A 21,280-nucleotide genomic window follows, 5' to 3' on the forward strand; every position below is an offset into this window, starting at 1 on the left:
CCCATTCTAAAAGATGAAAGACTTAAGAGCAATTGAGGTCTGTTCAATCTATCATTTCAGTTGCATGGCACCGTGATCTATCACTATAAATTCTGTGTCTTATGATCCTGTTTCACAACTACCGGATGAAGTGGGCAGCACAGTGGCACAGTGGTTAGCACTGCTGTCTCACAGCACCTGAGACCCGGGTTCAATTCCCGACTCAGGCGACTGACTGTGTGGAGTTTGCACGTTCTCCCCGTGTCTGCGTGGGTTTCCTCCGGGTGCTCCGGTTTTCTCCCACGGTCCAAAGATGTGCGGGTCAGGTGAATTGGCCATGCTAAATTGCCCGTAGAGTTAGGTAAGGGGTAAATGTAGGGGTATGGGTGGGTTGCGCTTCGGCGGGTCGGTGTGGACTTGTTGGGCCGAAGGGCCTGTTTCCACACTGTAAGTAATCTAATAAAAGAAGGAGCAGCGCTCTGAAAGCTAGTGCTTCCAAATAAATCTGTTGGTCTATAACCTGATGTTGTGTGATTTTTCACTTCATTCATTTCAATAGATAGATCCGAGAATTTTGAGAAGTATACACTTGGACACACACAAGTAGGATAGGGAAATGTTGCCAGAAACAGCTCCAAACCCCTAGGAAGATAAATTAGTTTTACACCAGCGCCTTTCAAGCAGTGGGCCGTATGTCACAATAGGACTCAGAGAATTTTGGAAATACATCAACTAGTTTGCAGAAAATAAAAGTGCGCTGATAAATTTTGTCTTTGACGAGAGTTAGCACTAATTTTCATGGACTTTGAGGAGACAATGCTGCCACAGTGATGTGCTCCCCTCATCAGAGTGACCAATATTAACAAGAGTAACGGGTCAATGTAATGAACAAGAAGCAGATTGTAAATCAACAAAAAAGTCAATAACCAAAAAGAAACATATAAATAATCTTAAAATTAAAAGCCCATAATGTAGGATGTTTTGCTTATGTCAGGATTTTAATTTTGGTCGTGCAGCTGGGAGTTAGTTTAAAAAAAGACTTATTTCTATTATAATTATACTTATTGATTGACAATGGTTTTCTAAGTTTTATTTGACACTTTTACCTCATAACCTTTGTAACATCCAAACTGCTGTCTGTTGCAATTTCCGTGCACTCACCTTTCAGAGCTGAAATCAAGGGTTGATTAAGATTTAAGAGCATTCTAAATCAATTATGAATGTGTAAGTATTCATTAGGAGAGGGTGACTGAAAAGCAATTACTGTTTTCTTTTGTAGGTAATCGAAGATGCGGAACAGGACAATAACAAAAAGGTAACCTCTGCTCATTCATGGTCTTGTGAAAGTTTAGCACTTTCTTCAATAAATCAGGTTTGCTGTCATAATTTGTTTATTAGAAGTGGAAGGGTATAATTGCAGATTCATCATTTATATTCTTTCAATTCTGTCTTGTCTGTTCTCGTTTATACCACCACACCACTTATATCCAGAAATTACGGATTTTACAGATGGTCATTTGCAGGAAAAATGATGTTGTCTATGGATGCATCACATATGCAAACCTCTGTAAACAAAAAGTGAAATCAAGCAATATCAATTCTACATTGCAAATACCAACTGAGTCTAATTGCATTTTCAGTTGTTGAACCCTGAAAGTTGTTCCGTCTAATTACAGATAGAAGACCTTTTTATTCAAGGTGTTGAAACTTTTTGTTTTCAGTGCATGCAAGTGTAAATGAACATTTGTTGACTGTATCCAGGATTGCTTGTACAATTACACGCATATATCTTAGAAATCTAGGTTTTGTTTTTTCCCTACTGTGCCTAAACTAATACAAATCCGTATTGCACTCTAGTTGTTGGAACTTAAATAGGCTGGAACGGAGCTTCTTAGCACATGTCACGAGTAATGACGTCTGAGGTACAGATGGTTCTCTTTTAGTCTAACAAGATGCCATCACCCATATGTGCTGTGTCCTCAAACTGACCCCTAAGACTACTGTTTGAACACATGCATATGTCTAATCTTCCTTCTTGTTTTATATTTTTATTGGCATTTACATGACAATCTGTGCACCATTACTTGCCAAGAGGATATTGACCCTCTCAAGCTTTGCACCAATATACTTGTGTCACTAACCCTTGGGAGATGCATAGGGACTTTGGATGAATATCCTTATTTCTCTTTCGCTCACTATCATTTTCACTCTCGCTCTCTCCCTTTGTCTTTCACTCTCTCGTCTCTGTAACCTATCATGTGGGAGGCTGTTCTGTCTCAAATCTAGAGAAATAGAAAGCACATCCTTCAAAGAAATTTGCCAACAGATTTGAATGCAATTTATGTACTTTGTGCAGAGCAGTGAATGATAGAATTAAAATGAACTTACTCCCACTCTATTAGTTGCATGTAGTTCTCCAAACTGACATCCATAATCTTATATGGATGCATTGCACAGAAGGTAAAAATGCCCAAACCTTTGGCTTCTATATTATATGGAGAGGTCCAAGGAGCTAAACATATTTTACTGGAGAATGAAAAATTGAGGGGGGAACATGAGATGAATATTCCAAACAATATTAGGCATGAATAAAATAGATATAAATAGTATATTTAATGCCAGTTGTTATTTTTGTGTGTTCATTGATGGGATGTGGACATCACTGGATCCACTACCCAATTGCCCGTGAGAAACTGTGGTTGTCTGTCTGGAGGTCACAAATACAAAATGAACAATCCTCAGGAAGTGAAAAAGAACTGCAGGAGCTGGAAATCTGAAATGAAAACAGAAATTTCTGGAGAAATCCAGCAGGTTTGGCAGCATTTGGGGAGATTTGAATCCTCAGCAAGTTCTGTTTGAGCAGAACAGGTGCCCATGAATTGTCATAAAGTATAAAATGGTCAGAAACATAACTTCCAATCCAGCGCTGAAGAATATTAATCAGAAGAAATTGAAATGACAGAAATATTTCATTGAGTAGAGCCGTGCCTATCCCATTGATCAGTTATATTTGTGCAGAGTGTGTTTCTGTGTAAGTTTAGAAGAAAAATATATGCATGTAAGCTTTCAAAATTGGTCCATTGATGTTCAAACACGCAAAAGAATAGCTTAATTTCAGCTGCTCTCTCAAATCTCCACAATTGGCAGAAATTTCCACTGATGATAAACTTATACTGTGGCATAGCCAGTTTTGAGGCAGGCACTGCTAAGCCAATGCCCCTTAATGAAAATAAATGTTTCAGAAATGTGCTTTGTGCCAGGCATAATTTGTACTTGAAATCCCATGATCTTTTGACCGGTTTCAGGCCAATCGCAATGGCATACACAACAACACCCAACAAAAACTCCTGACCATTGTGTCGATAATATTGTGAATCTAAAAAATATTTGTGCTCCTGTTACTATACAGGCACAAGATGAAAAGTTTGGCCTTCATTAATTAGCAGTGTGAAAATTTAAGCATTGGAGAAAAATGTGATTGTTTTGTGGTTCACTGATACATAATGGAATTCTAACACAAATCGATGCTCGAAATATTCTCTTTATTTTTAAAGGGGACGATAACTGTCGAAGATGAGCAAGCTTGGGTGTCATCCTACACGTATGTTGGTGCTACCACCAATATACATCCTTATCTATCTGCTATGGTCAACTACGCCCAACCTGTCAAATTTCAAGGCTTTCAGGTAGCAGAAGGTATATAAACTTCATTAATGTTCAGAATAATCATTGATGTATGTTTTGTCTGCTGATTTTACATTGTTGTTTTATTCATAAATAACGTGGTGTGACTTCATATCTGCAATTTGAATATTCAATAGAACTTTCCAACCTCAAATAGAAATGTAATTGAATGTTACACCGATCGCAACCAGGGCTTTCCCAGAGAGTGCACTTCCAGAGGAATATCTTTTTTAATTCTTCCATGGGATCGCTGTCAAGGCCAGTATTTGTTGCATCACAATTTGCCCTTCAAATGAGTGGCGAGTGGCTTGCTAAGGCCATTTTAGAAGGCAGTTAAGAGTCAGCCATTTTGCTATGGGCCTGGAGTCATATGGAGGCCAGACCAGGTGAGGATGGCAGCTTCCTTTCCCAAAGTACATCAGTGATCCAGATGGGATTTTCCAGAAATTGATGGCTGTTTACTGGAGATGAGCAAACAAAAATAAGGCTTAATCATTATTATAGATTGGAACATCTCTAATGAATGCAGAGGACTCTGATCTAATATTGAACTAATATAAATTGTACATAACTGCCCTGTAGAAATCTGTAGAAAGAGAAGTGTTGGTGTGTGGTGTTACAGTTGTAAAATTCTGAGAAAGAGTTTACATAGAAAATAGGAGCAGGAGTAGGCCATTCGGCCCTTCAAGCCTGCTCCACCATTCAATAAGATCATGGCTGATCATCCAACTCAGTAATTTGAAATAAAGAGCTGAGGATACATATACAAACAAAAAACAGAAACTGCCAGAGAAACTCAGTAGGTCTTGCAGTATCTGTGGAGAGAAAAACAGAGCTAACATTTTCAACAGGAATAGTGTCAGAAGACTGGAGGATAGCAAATGCTGTTCTCTTGTTCAAGGAGGAGGGTAAAGACAGCCCTGGTAATTATAGACCAGTAAGCCTTACTTTGGTTGTGGGTAAAGTGTTGGAAAAGGTTGTAAGAGATAGGATTTATATTCATCTAGAGAGGAATAAGTTGACTGGGGATAGACAACATGTCTTTGTGAAGGGTAGGCCGTGCCTCACAAACATTATTGCATTCTTTGAGGTGGTGACCAAACAGGTGGATGAGGGTAAAGCTGTTGATGTGGTGTATATGGATTCCAGTAAGGCGTTTGATAATGTTCCCCATGGTAGGCAATTGCACAAAATACAGAGGCATGGGATTCAAGGTGATTTAGCAATTTGGATCAGAAATTGGCTATCTGAAAGACAGAGTGTGGTGGTTGATGGGAAATATTCATCCTGGAGTTCAGTTATGACTAGTGTACCACAAGGATCTGTTTTGGGGCCATTGCTGTTTGTCATTTTTATAAATGACCTAGATGAGGACATAGAAGGATGGGTTAGTAAACTTGTAGTTGACACAAAGGTCGGTAGAGTTGTGGATAGTGCTGAAGGATGTTGCAGGTTACAGAGGGACACAGATAAGCTGCAGAACTGGGCTGAGAGGTGGCAAATGGAGTTTAATGCAAAAAAGTGAGGTAATTCACTTTGGAAGGAGCAACAGATATAAAGAGTACTGGGCTAATGGTAAGATTCTTGGTAGTGTAGATGAGCAGAGAGATCTCGGTGTCCATGGACATAAATCCCTGAAAGTTGCCATCCAGGTTGGTAGCACTGTCAAGAAGGCAAACAATGTGTTTACTTTTATTGGTAGAGAGATTGTCTTTCGAAGCCATGAAGTCATGCTGCAGCTATACAAAACTCTGGTGTGGCTGCACTTAGAGTATTGCAAGTGGTCACTGTATTATAGGAAGGATTTGGAAGCTTTGAATAGAATTCAGAGGAGATTTGCTAGGATGTTGCCTAGTATGGAGGAAAAGTCTTATGAGGAAAGGCTGAGAGACTTGAGGCTGTTTTCGTTAGAGAGAAGAAGGTTGAGAGGTGACTTAATTGGGACATATAAATAATCAGAGGGTTAGATAGGGTGGACAGTGAGAGCCTTTTTCCTTCGATGGTGATGGCAAGTACAAAGAGACAAAACTTTAAATTGAGGGGTGATAGATATAGCACAGATGTCAGAGGTAGTTTCTTTACTCGGAGAGTAGTAAGGGCATGGAATGCCCTGCCTGCAACAGTAGTAGATTCGCCAACTTTAAGGGCATTTAAATGGTCATTGGATAAACATATGGATGATAATGGAATAGTGTAGGATAAATGGGCTTCAGATTGGTTCCACAAGTCAGCACAACATCTAGGGCTGAAAGGCCTTTGCTGCGCTGTAATGTTCTATGTAAGTCCATTGGTGGACCTTCTCTAACAGTTTCTGGTTTTGATTAATCCAGCTCAGACACCTGATCCCACTTTCTTCCTGGAGCTTTGAGACCTTTAGCCTGAAAAACTATGTCAGTCTCTCTCTTGAAAACCCCGAAACACAGGTGCATTTGGATTGTGAGGGTTGCAGGTCCTTGTTTGCAAATGCCCCCATGGCCTTTACATCTCAATTGTCTCCCGCAGCCCCACAGTCCTCTTAAAGGTCTCAGCCCCTACTGGTTGTCTTTGTTGTAATTAACCCAGTTATAGTCAGGTGTGTCACCCATGCATGACAGGTCCACCTGTGCTGGCAATGTCCAACCCTCACCCCTCCATCCTCCGTAACCACACGTTCACCCCCCAATCCATGATGGCTACTCCACCAAAATCGTGCACTTCATCCCAAAGTTCTGTATAATTCTGGATTTCCAGGGTCCTCTTCACTGTCTCTGTCACTGCCAAGTGCATCTGATTGGCTGTCATTACTAACTGGGCACTTCCAGTGACCATCCCCTCTCTCACTCTTCAATTCAGGTGTCTTTACAGATGCCTGATCAGCACTAGATTCAGGACCCATCCCTGGAAGAAGCAGAGCGGACGTCTCTGTCTGGCTGTTGAGATAGCCCCCTCCCACTGAGATAGAGTCATAGAGATGTACAGCATGGAAACAGACCCTTTGGTCCAACCCGACCAGATATCCCAACCCAATCTAGTCCCACCTGCCAGCACCCGGCCCACATCCCTCCAAACCCTTCCTATTCATATACCCATCCAAATGTCTCTAAAATGTTGCAAATTTACCAGCCTCCACCACTTCCTCTGGCAGTTCATTCCATACACGTACCACTCTCTGTGTGAAAAAGTTGCCCCATAGGTCTCTTTTATATCATTTCCCTCTCACCCTTAACCTATGCCCTCTAGTTCTGGACTCCCCGACCCCAGAGAAAAACCTTTGCCTATTTGCCCGATCCATGCCCCTCATAATTTTTCAAACCTCTTTAAGGTCACCCCTCAGCCTGCAACGCTTCAAGGAAAACAGCCCCAGCCTGTTCAGCCTCTCCCTATAGCTCAAAACCTCCAACCCTGGCAACATCCTTGTAAATCTTTTCTGAACCTTTTCAAGTTTCACAACATCTTTCCCATAGGAGGGAGACCGGAATTGCACGCATTATTCCAACAATAGCATAACCAATACCCTGTACAGCTGTAACATGACTTCCCAACTGCCAGAATAGCACTTATTTATCCCCACTCTTTGCGTCCTGTTAGTCAACCAATCCTCTATCCATGCTAATACTTTACCCCCAACACTATGCATCTTTATCTTATGCAGCAGCCTCTTGTGCGGCACCTTATCAAAGGCCTTTTAGAAATCTAGTTACACCACATCTACTGCATCCCCGTTGTCCACCTTGCTTGTAACGTCTTCATAGAATTCCAAACGGTTTGTTAAGCATGACCTGCCTGTCATGAACCCATGCTGCATCTGCCCAACAGGACAATTTCTATCAAGATGCCTTGCTGTTTCTTCTTTGATAATAGACTCAAGCATCTTCCTCACTACAGAGGTTAAGCTAACCAGTCTATAATTCCCCATCTTTTGTCTGTCTCCCTTTTTACACAGTGGCATCACATTTGCTGTTTTCCAAGCTGTTGGCATTGCCCAGAGTCCAGCAAATTTTGAAAAATTACCACCAGTGCACTTGCTGTTTATCCCACCGTCTCATTTAGTACCCTGAGATTCATTCCATCATTGCCAGGAGACTTGTTTATCCTTAGCTCCATTAGCTTGCCCAACACTACCCCTTCCGTAATACTGATTATTTCCAGGTCATCACTTACCTTCAGTTCTGTCACTTACTGGCATGTTATTCGTGTCCTCCACTGTGAAGACTGATACAAAATACCTGTTCAATGCCTCGGCCATTTCATCATATCCCATAATTAAATGCCCCTTCTCATCTTCTACATGAACAATGTTTACTTTTGCTACTCTTTTTTGTTTTATATTATTTATGGAAACTTTTTGCTTTTTTTTATACTGTGCAAGTTCTGCTTCTCATATTCTATCTTAATTTTTTATAGCTCTTTTTGTGGCTTTCTGTTGGCCTTTTAAGTTTTCCCAATCTTCTACTTCCATGCTGTTTTTGGCCATTTTATATGCCTTCTCTTTCAATTTGATAGCCTCCATTGTTTCCTCAAACACTCATGGCAGATGACCCCTTTTCCTACAGTCCTTCCTTTTCACTGGAATATACTTTTGCTGAGCACTTCGAAAGATTTCTTTGAAAGTCCTCCACTGTTCATCAACTATCCTACCATATAATCTTTGTTTCCAGTCTACTTTAGCCAAGTTCTCCCTCATTCTGTTGTAGTCTCCCTTGTTTAAGCACACTGCTCTGGTATTGTATTGTATCTTTACACTGTCCAGCTGTATTCTAAATAGCTGAGCAGCTTGTTTCCCTTAGTCAAAAGATCAATAATGAGGAGGCACAATTTGAAGGTGAAAATCGTGTGGTTTAGAGAAGAAATATGTTTTCACTCAGAGGGTGATAAAGGAGCTGGAATACACTGCCTAGAGGGTAGTTGAGGCTCAGATCCTCCAACCCTGGCAACATCCTTGTAAATCTTTTCTGAACCCTTTCAATTTTCACAACATCTTTCCGATAGGAAGGAGACCAGAATTGCATGCAATATTCCAACAGTGGCCTAACCAATGTCCTGTACAGCCGCAACATGACCTCCCAACTCCTGCACTCAATATTCTGACCAATAAAGGAAAGCAAACCAAACGCCTTCTTCACTATCCTATCTATCTGCGACTCCACTTTCAAGGAACTATGAACCTGCACTCCAAGGTCTCTTTGTTCAGCAACACTCCCTAGGACCTTACCATTCAGTGTATAAGTCCTGCTAAGATTTGCTTTCCCAAATGCAGCATTTCTCATTTATCTAAATTAAACTCCATCTGCCACTTCTCAGCCCATTGGCCCATCTGGTCCAGATCCTGTTGTAATCTGAGGTAACCCTCTTCGCTGTCCACTACACATCCAATTTTGGTGTCATCTGCAAACTTACTAACTGTACCTCTTATGCCTTATGCCACTCCTTCCAAGAGGGTCCCTAACTCTGAGGTTGTTCATTATTCCTTTCTCATTGCACAGGATCAGATCTAGGATAGCTTGCTCTGTCATTGCTTCCATTACATACTGTTCAAAAAACAATCACGGATACACTCAACAAACTTTTCTCAAGGCTACCCTGACCGAGCTGGTTCGACCAACCAACATGTAGATCAAAATCCCTCATGATAATTTTTACAGGCATTAGTTATTTCTTTGTTTATTGCCCACCCCAATGTGATGTTATTATGTGGTGGCCTGTAGACTACACTTATCAGTGACTTTTTCTTCTTAGAGTTTCCAATTGCCACCCAAATGGATTCAACCTTATTCAAAGAACCTACATCATCTCTCAGCACTGCCCTGATGTCGTCCTTGAATATCAGAGCTACACCACCACCCTCACCTTCCTGTCTGTCCTTCCGAATAGACTGATACCTCTGGATATTTTACTCCTAGTGTGACCATCCTATAACCATGTCTCCGTAATGGCTACTAAATCATAATCATTCACGATATTCCCTACTTAATTATCACATCTTCACAAATTTAAACATTTGCCCCGCAAAAGACACCCTCTCTGACAGTGCAGTGCACCTTTAGTACTGCAGTGGAGAATCAACTTTGATTTTAGTACCCAAGCATGAGATTGGGACTTGAACCTAGGGTTAAGAGTGCTACCAGTTAGGCCTGGCAGATACTGAAAAGAAGGCTATGAATATAAATGTGGAATCAGAACCGGAGAGAAAAGGCCATTTGACCCATCAAGTCTGTGCCGCCAAAACCAAACCAAATCTATACAAGTCCAACTTTCCAATACTAGCCCCATAGTCTTGAATGTTATGGCATGTCAAGTGCTCATCCAAGTATTTTTCAAAAGGTTGTGAGGTTACCCACCTCAACTACCCTCCAGGCAGGGTATTCCAGCTTCTTCATCACCCTCTGAGTGAAAACATATTTCTTCTCTAAACCACATGATTTTCACCTTCAAATATGCCTCCTCATAATTGATCTTTTGACTAAGGGAAACAAGCTGCTTTATATCCACCCTGTCCATGCCCCTCATAAGCTTATTCACCTCTATCGGGTTCCCCCTCAGCTTTCTTTGCTCCAAAGAAAACAACCCAAACTTATCCAGCCTCTCTTCATTGCTAGACTGCTCCATTGCAGGCTACATCCTGGTCAGTCTCCTCTGCATCCCCTCCCGTACGATCACATTAAGTCATACAGCACGGAAACAGATCCTTAGGGTCCAATCAGTCCAAACTAAACTAGTCCCACCTGCCTACTCCATATCCCTCCAAATCTGTCCTATTCAGGTACCTATCCAAATGTCTTTTAAAATTTGGAATTGTATCCACATCCACCACTTCCTGAGGAAGTTCATTCCAAATGTGAACCACACTCTGTGTAAAAAAATTGCCCCTCGTGCCTTTTTTAAATCTCTCTCCTCTCACCCAATTTTTTGAAATTCCCCCATCCTAGGGGAAAGACAATGACCATTAATTCTGTCAACCCCCCATTATTTCATGAAGTTCTATAAGGTCGCCTCTCAACTTCCTACGCTCCAATGAAAAGCATCCCAGCTTATCTAGCTTTTTGTTATAACTCAAACCTTCCATACCCACAACATCCTGGTAAATCTCTTCGGAGCCCTCTCCAGCTTAATCATATCCTTCCTAAAGCAGGGCGACCAGAACCAGACACAGTATTTCAGAAGAGGCCTGTACAATATCCTGTACCACCTCAACATGATGTCCCAGCTCCTATACTCAATGGAACTGAGCAATGAAGGCAAACACGCCAAACACCTTCTTAACCACTGCCTATATGTGCTGCAAACCTCAAAGAATTATGCACCTGAACCCTAGGTCCCTCTGTTGTCTAGTGTGGGATTATGTTTGGCATGGACTGGTTGCATCGAAGGGTCAGTTTCTGTGCTGTATGACTCTATAATTCTACGAGTACCCAATTAATTGTCTAAGAACTACCCTATCCTTCCTATAGTGCAGAGTGCAAAAATCAAACCTCGTTCTCCTGCAGTACTGAGGGCACTGTAGGAGGTGATGTCTTTTGGGGACGAGGCATCAAATTTGGGAAGATGTGATGCACTAAATGGAGAAGACAAGACACAATAAGGGAAATAACGCAATGTGCAATGTTGCGGTGGAAAACATTTCACACTCCATGCTTAGGAGTGACAAAGAATGCTTCATAATAAAGGAGGCTTATAATCGTGGGTATCCATTGTCGTATACAGTAGTCCCCCCGTACCCACGGGGAATACATTCGAAGGCCTACCATGGAAGTCTGAAACCGCGGATAGGTGCGCACCCATTCATTTCAAGGGAAAACTTGCCTTCCCAGCAGCCTCCTGGGGTCCCTGGTTCTGGAACTTTCCCTATAATATGTTCGGGCCACCACAAACCACGGAAATCGGACACATGAATACAGGGGACGCCCTGTATTTTACATATTATAATTGTCTCATTCATATTAAATGTAACTCAAGTCTGCTCACCACTTGATAGCAACAATGGTGTCAGTTTCCTTTCTCCATGTCACATTATGCAAACATCTCGGTATTAGTCCTTTAATTTATTCCAGTATTTTTAACTCTTCCTTCTCCTCTGCTTTTTAAGGGACACGTTTTTTTTCCTTCATTCCATAGAATGCCGCTATGATTTTCATTTTTCAGTTAATTCCCAAACATGCATCTGGTAAATAAAAAGAGACAAGATAACACGCAGTATCAAAAACACATCTGTTGCCCATTGGCAGCAATAAAACCCCTTTCATTGTCTAGATTTCCTCTTAATCTTTTTTGCAGTTCACCCCTGCAGCATTTTCCTGCCTAGCAGACTGCAGCTACTGTAGATATTTTAATCGACCTGTTCAGGAATGTTATGACACACCTCTGGAGCAAGTGGGACTTGAACCAGGCCTCCCATTTGGGAGGTAAGGACACTGCCACTGTGGTACAAGTGCCCTTGCCGTTACTGTTTTCTGTGCTATGGGAACAAATGGCTGTTACACTTGCTGCCATGTAATCACTCATTTTTACAGTAACATAGGTCATAGATAAATGTTTTCTAAATATGCGTTGTTGCAGAAATATTTATCACCTGCACTGGAACAACGACGCCTGTGACTAATTGCTTTCGGTAGTTCAGCTTTTAAGCAAAATAGTGTGTGTTACATGAGCAATTGTATTACGATGCTTTGTCAAAGCACTCAGTATTGAGGACAGCCAGTATGCTAGTGCTGCTGTAACCATCAGAGAGAATTCTGACGCAGTGATTCACTGCAGGTATTGAGTGTTGAAACTTCAGAGAAAACATACATAACATGCATTACCCTCGGCATTAGCATCAGCACCAACACGGTTGAGACAAGAATCATGCCTGTCTGCCTTACTTTAGACATATCTGCTTCCTAACCCAGCTTTTGTGAATTCATGTTTCTGCAGAGCGGAATATTCACTATAACATGTCCTCGTTCAATGAATCAGTTGGGCTCGGATACCTGAAAACCCACGCAATAGAGTTTGTCAAGTATCCTTTGTGGTGATTTGAATGAGGCAGTACATTCTGAACAAATGCTGCCAACCTACTGGAGTGTCTCAGCGATGAACACTGAATACTGAGCTGACTGTGCTGGTCCGCCTTGCAGTGACTGCAGCGATTGCCAGAGCTGATTTAGTGGTATCTACAGGATGAGAATCAACTTTATTGACATTGCAACATAAAATATGCTGCAGATGAAAGTGTTGGTTCAACGGAGCAAGGTATTAGCATTAGGAGAGGTCAACTGTGGTGACGTTCTTACAATTCCCCATACTGTGATTTTTCTTTCATTTGACAGGGTACAAATGAAGACGTCATAAATTGGTCATGCTGTCTACCTGCTGGATAACATAAATGATTCATTAAGAGAGCCCCTGAATCAAGTTGCGTTCCCATCTTCTTGGACTCAGCACTTTTTATGGTATTGGAAAGATGTGAATCTTAAAGAGTTTGAAATGTACAAGTGAAACATTAACCAGCCAGAGGTATTGTCACAGTCACCATTAGATGCCCATGTTAGGGTCCATTAACTCGGTTGAATTTGCATTCAGTCTCTGGATCAGATTAACACCAAGAGCATGTGGTTTGATCGTTACTCTGGCTCAGTAAAACTCAGGATCTGCCACCTTGTATGCCTCACTCTGTCACAGCACCCTATGACCTGAATGTCTTTGTTTGCTATGATCTGCCTGTTGTTGTCGCCATAGTCTCATCAGAGAGAGAAGCAACTGGTGGTGATTTAATCTGAGGCCACCAGACCTCAAGTGAGGGGAGAAGTTGAGAAGGAGAGTCCTCCATGGGAGCCTCAAACCGGTCTTGGGAATTGAACCCACACTGTTGGTATGACACTGCTCTGCAAACCAACAATCCAGCCAACTGAGCTAAACTGATTGATCTGCCTGTACTGCTCACAAAACCAAGCTTTTTACTGTATATAGCTACATGTGACTACAACAAATCAAATCAAATTAAATCGTGTCCCTGCCATCATTAAAATTCATGGTCCTTTGCCATAGTTTGATAAACAATCAGCAAGTCTGTCTTCAGCTCTATATCTAAAGAAAATCCTGTATATCTGAGCACTCTGACTCAAAGGCTGATGCGGAGGAATGGGTTTCAGATCATAGGTCACTGATGGGTCTGGCTTCACCTGAACCATGCTGGGACTAGTGTCCTAGCAAATAGAATGAGTGTTAAAAAGAGGACTTTAAATTAAATGGGGCAGGATGGTTGGAGGGTTCAGAATGGGAGAACATAGGTTTACAAAGCAAAAGGACATGACAAGCATTGCAGGGTGACGTTACCCAAAGTGGGAAAGGAAGGAGCAGTGTCCAAACTTGTTTTTTTAAGGTATCATATAGATTGGAAGAAATGGTAAGATGGCAAAGTTAATGGCTATTAAATGCATGTCAAATTTAAAACAAAATAAAGGGAGTAAAGGCAGTTTGGAGAAGGTGTTGAGGCATCTTTATTAACATGAGATTGAATAACTAAGCAAGAAATAGCAAATTTTGAGAAGATTTGTAGCTCAGGTTGAGGTTCTGGATGTAGGTTTGCTCGCTGAGCTAGAAGGTTCATTTCCGTACGTTTCATCACCGTAACATCTTCATGGGCCTCTGGGCGAAGATAATTCCTGCTGATAGTTCCTGCTTAATATTTATATGTTTTGGTTTCTTTGGGCTGTGTAATTTCCTGTGGTGATGCCAATTCCTATGGTGATGTCATTTCTTGTTCTTTTTCTCGGGGGGTGGTAGATGGGGTCTGATTCGATGTGTTTGTTGATAGAGTTCTGATTGGGATGCCATGCTTCTCAGAATTCTCGTGCGTCTCTCTGTTTGTCTTGTCCCAGGATGGATGTGTTGTCCCAGACACGTACGAGAATCCCTAAAATCATGGCATTCCAATCGGAACTCTATCAAGCAGACCCCAACTGCCAGCCCCTGAGAAAAAGAACAGGAAATGACATCACCATAGGAATAGGGATCACCACAGGAAATGACATCACCAACCCGAAGAAACCCAAACATATAAATAGAAAGCAGGAATTATTAGCAGTGCTTCACCTGGAGGCCCACTGAAAATGTTACCTAGTATGGTGATGAAACGTCTGGAAATGAACCTTCCAGCTCAGCGAGCAAACCTACATCCACTGCAAGAAATGATTTTGAATCAGAAGATGTAGATTACATATGGCTAAAGATAATAAATATTAAGGGAAAGAAGACACTAGTGATGGCAGTCTATTGGTACTCTTACAGTCACTATACTGTAGGACAGCAAATAAGTCAGAAGGCATTGATGCCGTGTCAGGAAAGCAGTGTATTAATCATACGTGACTTCAATCTTCATGCAGATTGGGGATATCATATTGGGAGAGATAGCCACAAGGAAGGATTCCTAAAGTGTATTTGACAATTTCCAAGAATAGTATGTTGTGGATTGGAAAAGAACACAGATTGTTTTGATCTGGAAAAAATACTGAGGCAGATTTACTAAATGCTTATATTTAGTACACAGCACCAGCTAGACCACAGTTATTATATTGTGAAAAGTTTTGGTCCCCTTATCTAAGGAAAGATATGCTGGCATTGGATGTAGTCCACAAAAGATTCACTGGCGTAATCCAAGGTGTGGATTTGCTTCTCTAGCCCATCTATTGGTTTAACTCACCTGTTGTTCTCAAATCCACGATCTTGAGAGTTTTACAGCCTCATCATCACACAATCAAGCTTAGACTTTATCACCTTTGATTAAGATTTTTCAGACTATAACCAAACACTTTTGAATAAGAACTTTCAAACCAAAATCCATAAACTGAGGCAATCTATTTCATAACTTTTCTGAACTAACTCCGTTTGCTAGGAGAATTTATTTTCATACATCTAACTTCAACCAGGAGTTCTGGGAACTGGAAAACTAAAGTTTTCCCAGGCATGCGTTCATCCCCGTAAAGCAAAAGAAATTTCTAATCTTCTAAATAAAAAGCAGATTATGTTCCGCAGTGTTTACTTTGTCCGCTCATGAGACTCTCCCAATGCAAATGCATTCCCATTATCTCTCCAGGAAGTCCCCCTCTCAGGTTTCAGAAAAAAATTCATGACTCATGAAATACTGCTAATTTTATACTTAGATGCCCTCATACACACAGATCAAAACCCACTTGCCACTAGTTCAAAATCCAAACTCTAATAAATTATCTTAAAGTATATATGTGAGACCATCAGAACTCGCAAGTCCAAGCATCGACATACAGTTATACAGCACGGAAACAGACCCTTCAGTCCAACCAATCCATACTGACCATAATCCCAAACTAAACTGGTTCCACCTGCCTGCTCCTGGCACATATCCCTCCAAACTTTTTCTATTCATGTTCTTATCCAAATGTCTTTTAAATGTTGTAATTGTACTAACATCCACCACTTCTTCAGGAAGTTGATTCCGCATGCACACCAGCCTCTGTGTAAAACATATGCCCCTCATGTATTTTTTACATCTCTCTCCTCTCACCTTAAAAATGTGCCCCCTATTCTTGAAATGCCCCATCCTAGGGAAAAGATAACTACCATTAACTCTATCTGTACCCTTCATTATTTTATAAACGTCTATCAGATTGCCTGTCAACCCCCTACAGTCCAGTGAAAAAAGTCCCAGCCTGTCCAGCCTTTTATAACTCAAATCTTCCATACCCGGCAACATCCTGGTAAATCTCTTCTCCAACTTAATAATATCCTTCCTATAACTGGGTGACCAGAACTAAGCACCATTTCCTAGAAGATGCCTCACCAAAGCTCTGCACAACCTCAACATGACTTCCCAGCGCCTATACTCATAAGGACTGAGCAGTGAAGATAAACATGCTAAACACTTTATTAATCACCATCTACATGTGACAGGGTGGTTAAAAAGGCATTGGGCACATTTGCCATCATTGCATATTCCTGATGAAGGGCTTTTGCCCAAAATGTCGATTCTCCTGCTCCTCGGATGCTGCCTGACCGGCTGTGCTTTTCCAGCACCATTCTAATCTAGACTCTGATTTCCAGCATCTGCAGTATCCTCTTTTGCCTATAGGAATTGGGAAGTCATGTTGCATGACTTTACACTGAATCTCCTTTGCTAATGCTACACTCCTAAGTGACATAACGGGCCCTGAAAAAACATTGGTTCCGAGAACCAATAAACCCTTTCAAATCAAGAGGGTCAATTCTGCAATGTTATAAGCTGTGGTGTCATTCTGGCGAATCTGTCCTCTATGCTGTCCTTTAAGGTCAATAAGATTTCCATGAGGTTCAGTCGACAAAAATGAATGAGTTATTACAGATGTGGTCTAACCAAAGGGCTGTGCAACCAAGGAGTCAAACCACCACATCTGAATTTGAATCCCTTTGCAAGAAAAGCAAAGATTTCCTGAGTTGTGCATCAGAAGTTGTGTAACAGCCAAAAAGACCACTATTGTGCAATATGAATAGCCCTGCAGTTTAGAAGACAGTTTAAGAAATTTGCCAAAGATCCCCAGACAGCAGCTCCCAAAACCACAACCACTTCCATCTGGAAGGATAAGGGCAGCAGATACATGGGAATGCCACCACCTTCAAGTTCTCCTCCATACCACCCACCATCCTGACTTGGAAATATATCCCCGTTCCTTCGCTGTCTCCGGGTCAAAATCCTGGAATTTCCTCCCTCATGGCATTGTGGGTCAGCCCAGAGTAGGTGGACTGCAGCAGCTCAAGAAGGCAGCTCACCACCATCTTCTCAAGCGGCAACTGGGGACGGGAAATAATGACTCGGCCTCAACAGCCCTCTACTGTCAAAAAAAACTCCACAGATTAACTGAGAGAAGTTAAACAGAGGTTCCTATCTACCTCATAGTCGGGTATAAAAGACCTGAAGATACTAGTTTGAGGAAGGAGGAGTTATCCTTGGTGTTCTGGCCAATAACAATCCCTCAATCGACAGGACGAAACAAATTATCTGGTCATAATTTCATTGCCAAGTTCATGGATACTTGCCATGCTCAAATTGACTGCCATGTTTCCTCCTTAGCGCAATGACTGCAAAATGAAAAAAAATATTTAATTGGTTGTAAATTGCTTCAGATGGTCCTGAAAGTTTTCAAAAGAAATTATGGCCAGGCCAGCATTTATTTCCCACCCCTGAGGACCTTGAACTAGTCCAGGTAGTGAAGGTAGACCCATAGCGAGTGTTAGAGAGTGAGTTCCAGCATCATTGAAGGAACAGAAATATAGGTCCAGGTGAGGGCAGTGTGTAGCTCAGAGGAGAAATTGCAGTTGGTGGTGTCCCCAAACATTACTTTCCTTGTCCTTCCGGGTATAGAGGTAGTCGGTTTGGAAGATGCTAATCGAAGGAGCCTACAGTGTTTTTCTGTCGGTAAGTACACATTGCTGAGTCTGAACATCACTGGAGGAGGAAGTGGCTGTTTGTGGATATGGTGCCAATCTAGTGGCCTGTTTTGTCCTGGATGGTGTTGAGCTTCTTTAGAAGTTTCCCTCCTCCAGGCAAGTGGGGAGTATTCCATCACACTCCTGACTTGTACCTTGCAGACTTTTGTCAATAATATGTAGACGTTGTTTACATCTCATATTCACATTAAGCATGAGTTTGTATTGTTTATAACGAGTGATTTTTTTTAAACTGTAGCCTATTGGATTGATGCTGTAATTTCCAATCACCGTAAAAGATGAGCTGTAGCAAGAGGAAAGAGAATGTAAATGTGCTGGTAGCAATAAAAGCCCTGAACACAGAAAAATAATCACAGTCAATTTATATTCATGAGTTTATCCTTTTTCTCCTCTTTCAGATTTAGTTTCTGGTTGATAAGACAAAATTGATACCTAACGTATAAAACATAGCAATGCAGAACTAAAATTTAATTTGCAGATATGTAATTATCTATGTATAAATGACATTCTCATGTTGTTTAATTGACAATTTGTGGAATAATGGAAGGGTATTAAATTAAAACTTAGATTCTCTTCACTGTTTATATAAATCTGTGATTAAGGGCCTTTTGTTTTCTGTAAACAGTGAACAGTCCAAAGTAGCTAATGCTTCAATGTGCACTTACCCAGAGACTTTACACTTTAAGGAGACTTTAAGGAGAGACTGGATAGGCTGGGCCTTTCCTTCCTGGAGCACAGGAAATTGAGGGGTGAACTTATAGAGGTTTATAAAATCACGAGAGGCATGGATAGGTTTATAGCCAACAGCTTTTCTCCATGGTATGGGGAGTCTAAATCTAGAGGGCTTATGTTTAAGTTGAAATGAGAAGATACAGAAACGTCTAGAGAGGCATTTTTTTCACTAAGAGGGTGGTAAGTTTCTGGAATGGGCTGCCAAAGTTAGTGGTGGGGGCAAGTACAATTTTGTCATTTAAGAAACATTTGGACAGGTATACGGATAGGATAGGGATGAAGGAATAAGGACCAATCACAGGTAAATAGGACTAGATTAATTGTGAAAACTGGATGGTGTAGAAAAGTTGGGCTGAAGGGCCTGTTTCCATGCTGTAGACCGCGATAACTTTACACGGAGGTTTGTTCAGGAAACAACTGAGTATCACATTAATCAATCCAATTGAAGATTCAATAACGCACTGCTCGCTGTCCAAATTAGTTAGAATTGTAAATGTAGGTGCCGTAAACAAAATCAAGGAGGGAAAAGAAAGTTTGGATTGAGATTGAATGAATGATAAGAAAAAGTAAGCAAAGAAATCTCCAACAACAATTAAAATCTGAAGGAATGAGACTCCACACGTGTTCAAAATCATGTCCTGTGCCAGAGAGGTCCTGGGAATAAATAAAAAATTAACACCACACCATTAAAAGGGCATTTACGTTGCACGGACAACTTAGTTTTTTTGTCTTTGTTTAGCAAGAGTCCAAGAATTTCATCAGATTCAATACATTCTAGTCAGGAGCCGGTCATCAAGATGCTGCTTTCTTGTTGCTTTATAAGGAGATGCGAGTCACAGACATCAGACTATGTGTTATATCTTTATGTGTCCATATCTGAAAGTTGCTAATATGTGGGCAGAAGTAATTGGGAGTGCTGTAGTCTCATTGTTGCTTCAACAGCAAAATCCAGCCCCGCATCTTTCAAGCCAGATGTAATACAATTGTTTTACATTGTCTCATTCAGCTTTGAATTGTGTCTGTGTTACAGATATAACAGGATCAAAAAAGCACATGCAGCATCATAGTTAAGTGGGTGAGGCATGGTTAAAAACCCCATGTGGTGTGATGGAGACGGCGCTGGGAGATAGGTCTGAGTGGGATACTCTTTGGAGGTTTGGTGCAGACTCAATGGGTCAAATGACCGCTTTCTGCACTGCAGGGATCCTGTGAGTCTCTAATCAGCTGCATTTTGGAGTAGCCTCTTTAGCTCCCTGACTTTCTCCTGCTCACCACTACAGTCCTGAACCTCCTGCTTCCCTCCCTAGCCTACTGCTTCTGTCACTTGCTTAACTTATTCTCTCTTGCTGCCACCTTCCTGTATAGTGAAAGATTATAGGAAATAGGAACAGAACTACGCCATTCAGCCCCTCCAGCCTGTTCTGCCCTTCAATAGGATCGCATTCCTCATATCCACTTACCTACACTTTCTTTCTAACTCTTGATTCCCCAACTGATCAGGAATCTATCTCAGCCGCAACTATACACAAGGACTCTGCCCTCACAGCTCTCCGTAGCAAGGAGTTCCAAAAACTCAGAATCCTCTGAGAGAATAAACTCTTTCTCATCTCAGTCTGAAATTGGTGCCACTTTACCCTGAGACTAATTTGAAGTTCATAAGAAGAGTCCAACATGACAGAGTAAGGGATGGAGTCAGTGAGTGGAAGAGAGTCTGGAATGGGAGAGAGACAGCCAGTGAGACAGTATCTGTAGAAAGAGTTAGCATATCTTCAAAATTTATTTTGTTTGAAAGTTCTTATTCATTTCTGAATATAGGACTTTGGGAATGCACTTCATCATACAGAGTTATGATGTTTAAATTATTTTTCTCTCCAATGGAAAGTGCAATCTAGAACCTGACTATAGCTTTCACACAGGTTGCAATGGGAAAATCTGATTTGTTTAAAGTTCTTTTGCTTAAAGTTGCATTTTTCAGGTTTGTTACTGTTGAGTGAAGAATTATATGACATACACTTGACATATTTGCCAAAACCATCACTTTCTGAGTATATATCTGTTAGAAGCTTTGGACCAAAATCAAAAGATAATTCATACACAATGTTAGACTCATTTTCTTCACCTTGATCCTCTGAACATGACATTTAAGTAATGATTGAATCATCACTCTGCTTTCTTCTGCAGAATGGGATTTGCAAAGTAAGGGAAATAAAGAATAATGACAATGTTGAATTGTAAATTTGTATGTACATGCTGCTGCAGCTGTTTTTGGTTCATTTTCCTTAATGAACGTCATAGTTATAACAAACGACAAATGAGTCGTATCTACCCCAAGGGAGGCCGAGTGGATTCCAGCAATTACATGCCTCAAATCTTCTGGAACGCTGGCTGCCAGATGGTCTCGCTGAACTTCCAGACCCCAGGTAAGGACTGCTTGGACCTTGCTGTGCAGGAATCAAGAAGGGGCTGCCAAACA

At 41.2% G+C, this 21,280-nt stretch overlaps 1 protein-coding gene across 10 annotated transcripts in view; it reads left to right on the forward strand.

Annotated features, from left to right (window-relative positions):
* Nucleotides 1-21,280, forward strand: part of LOC132819886 (1-phosphatidylinositol 4,5-bisphosphate phosphodiesterase beta-4) — a 532,815-nt gene that overhangs the window by 382,546 nt on the left and 128,989 nt on the right. For all 10 annotated transcript variants that reach the window (XM_060831826.1, XM_060831835.1, XM_060831830.1 and 7 more), the window contains 4 exons: nt 1,259-1,294; nt 3,534-3,675; nt 12,553-12,637; nt 21,103-21,227. In XM_060831826.1, the coding sequence (XP_060687809.1) occupies nt 1,259-1,294; nt 3,534-3,675; nt 12,553-12,637; nt 21,103-21,227 (388 nt within the window). The remainder of the gene's footprint in view (nt 1-1,258; nt 1,295-3,533; nt 3,676-12,552; nt 12,638-21,102; nt 21,228-21,280) is intronic.

Source organism: Hemiscyllium ocellatum, chromosome 10 (assembly GCF_020745735.1).
Source record: "Hemiscyllium ocellatum isolate sHemOce1 chromosome 10, sHemOce1.pat.X.cur, whole genome shotgun sequence".
NCBI lineage: Eukaryota > Metazoa > Chordata > Chondrichthyes > Orectolobiformes > Hemiscylliidae > Hemiscyllium > Hemiscyllium ocellatum.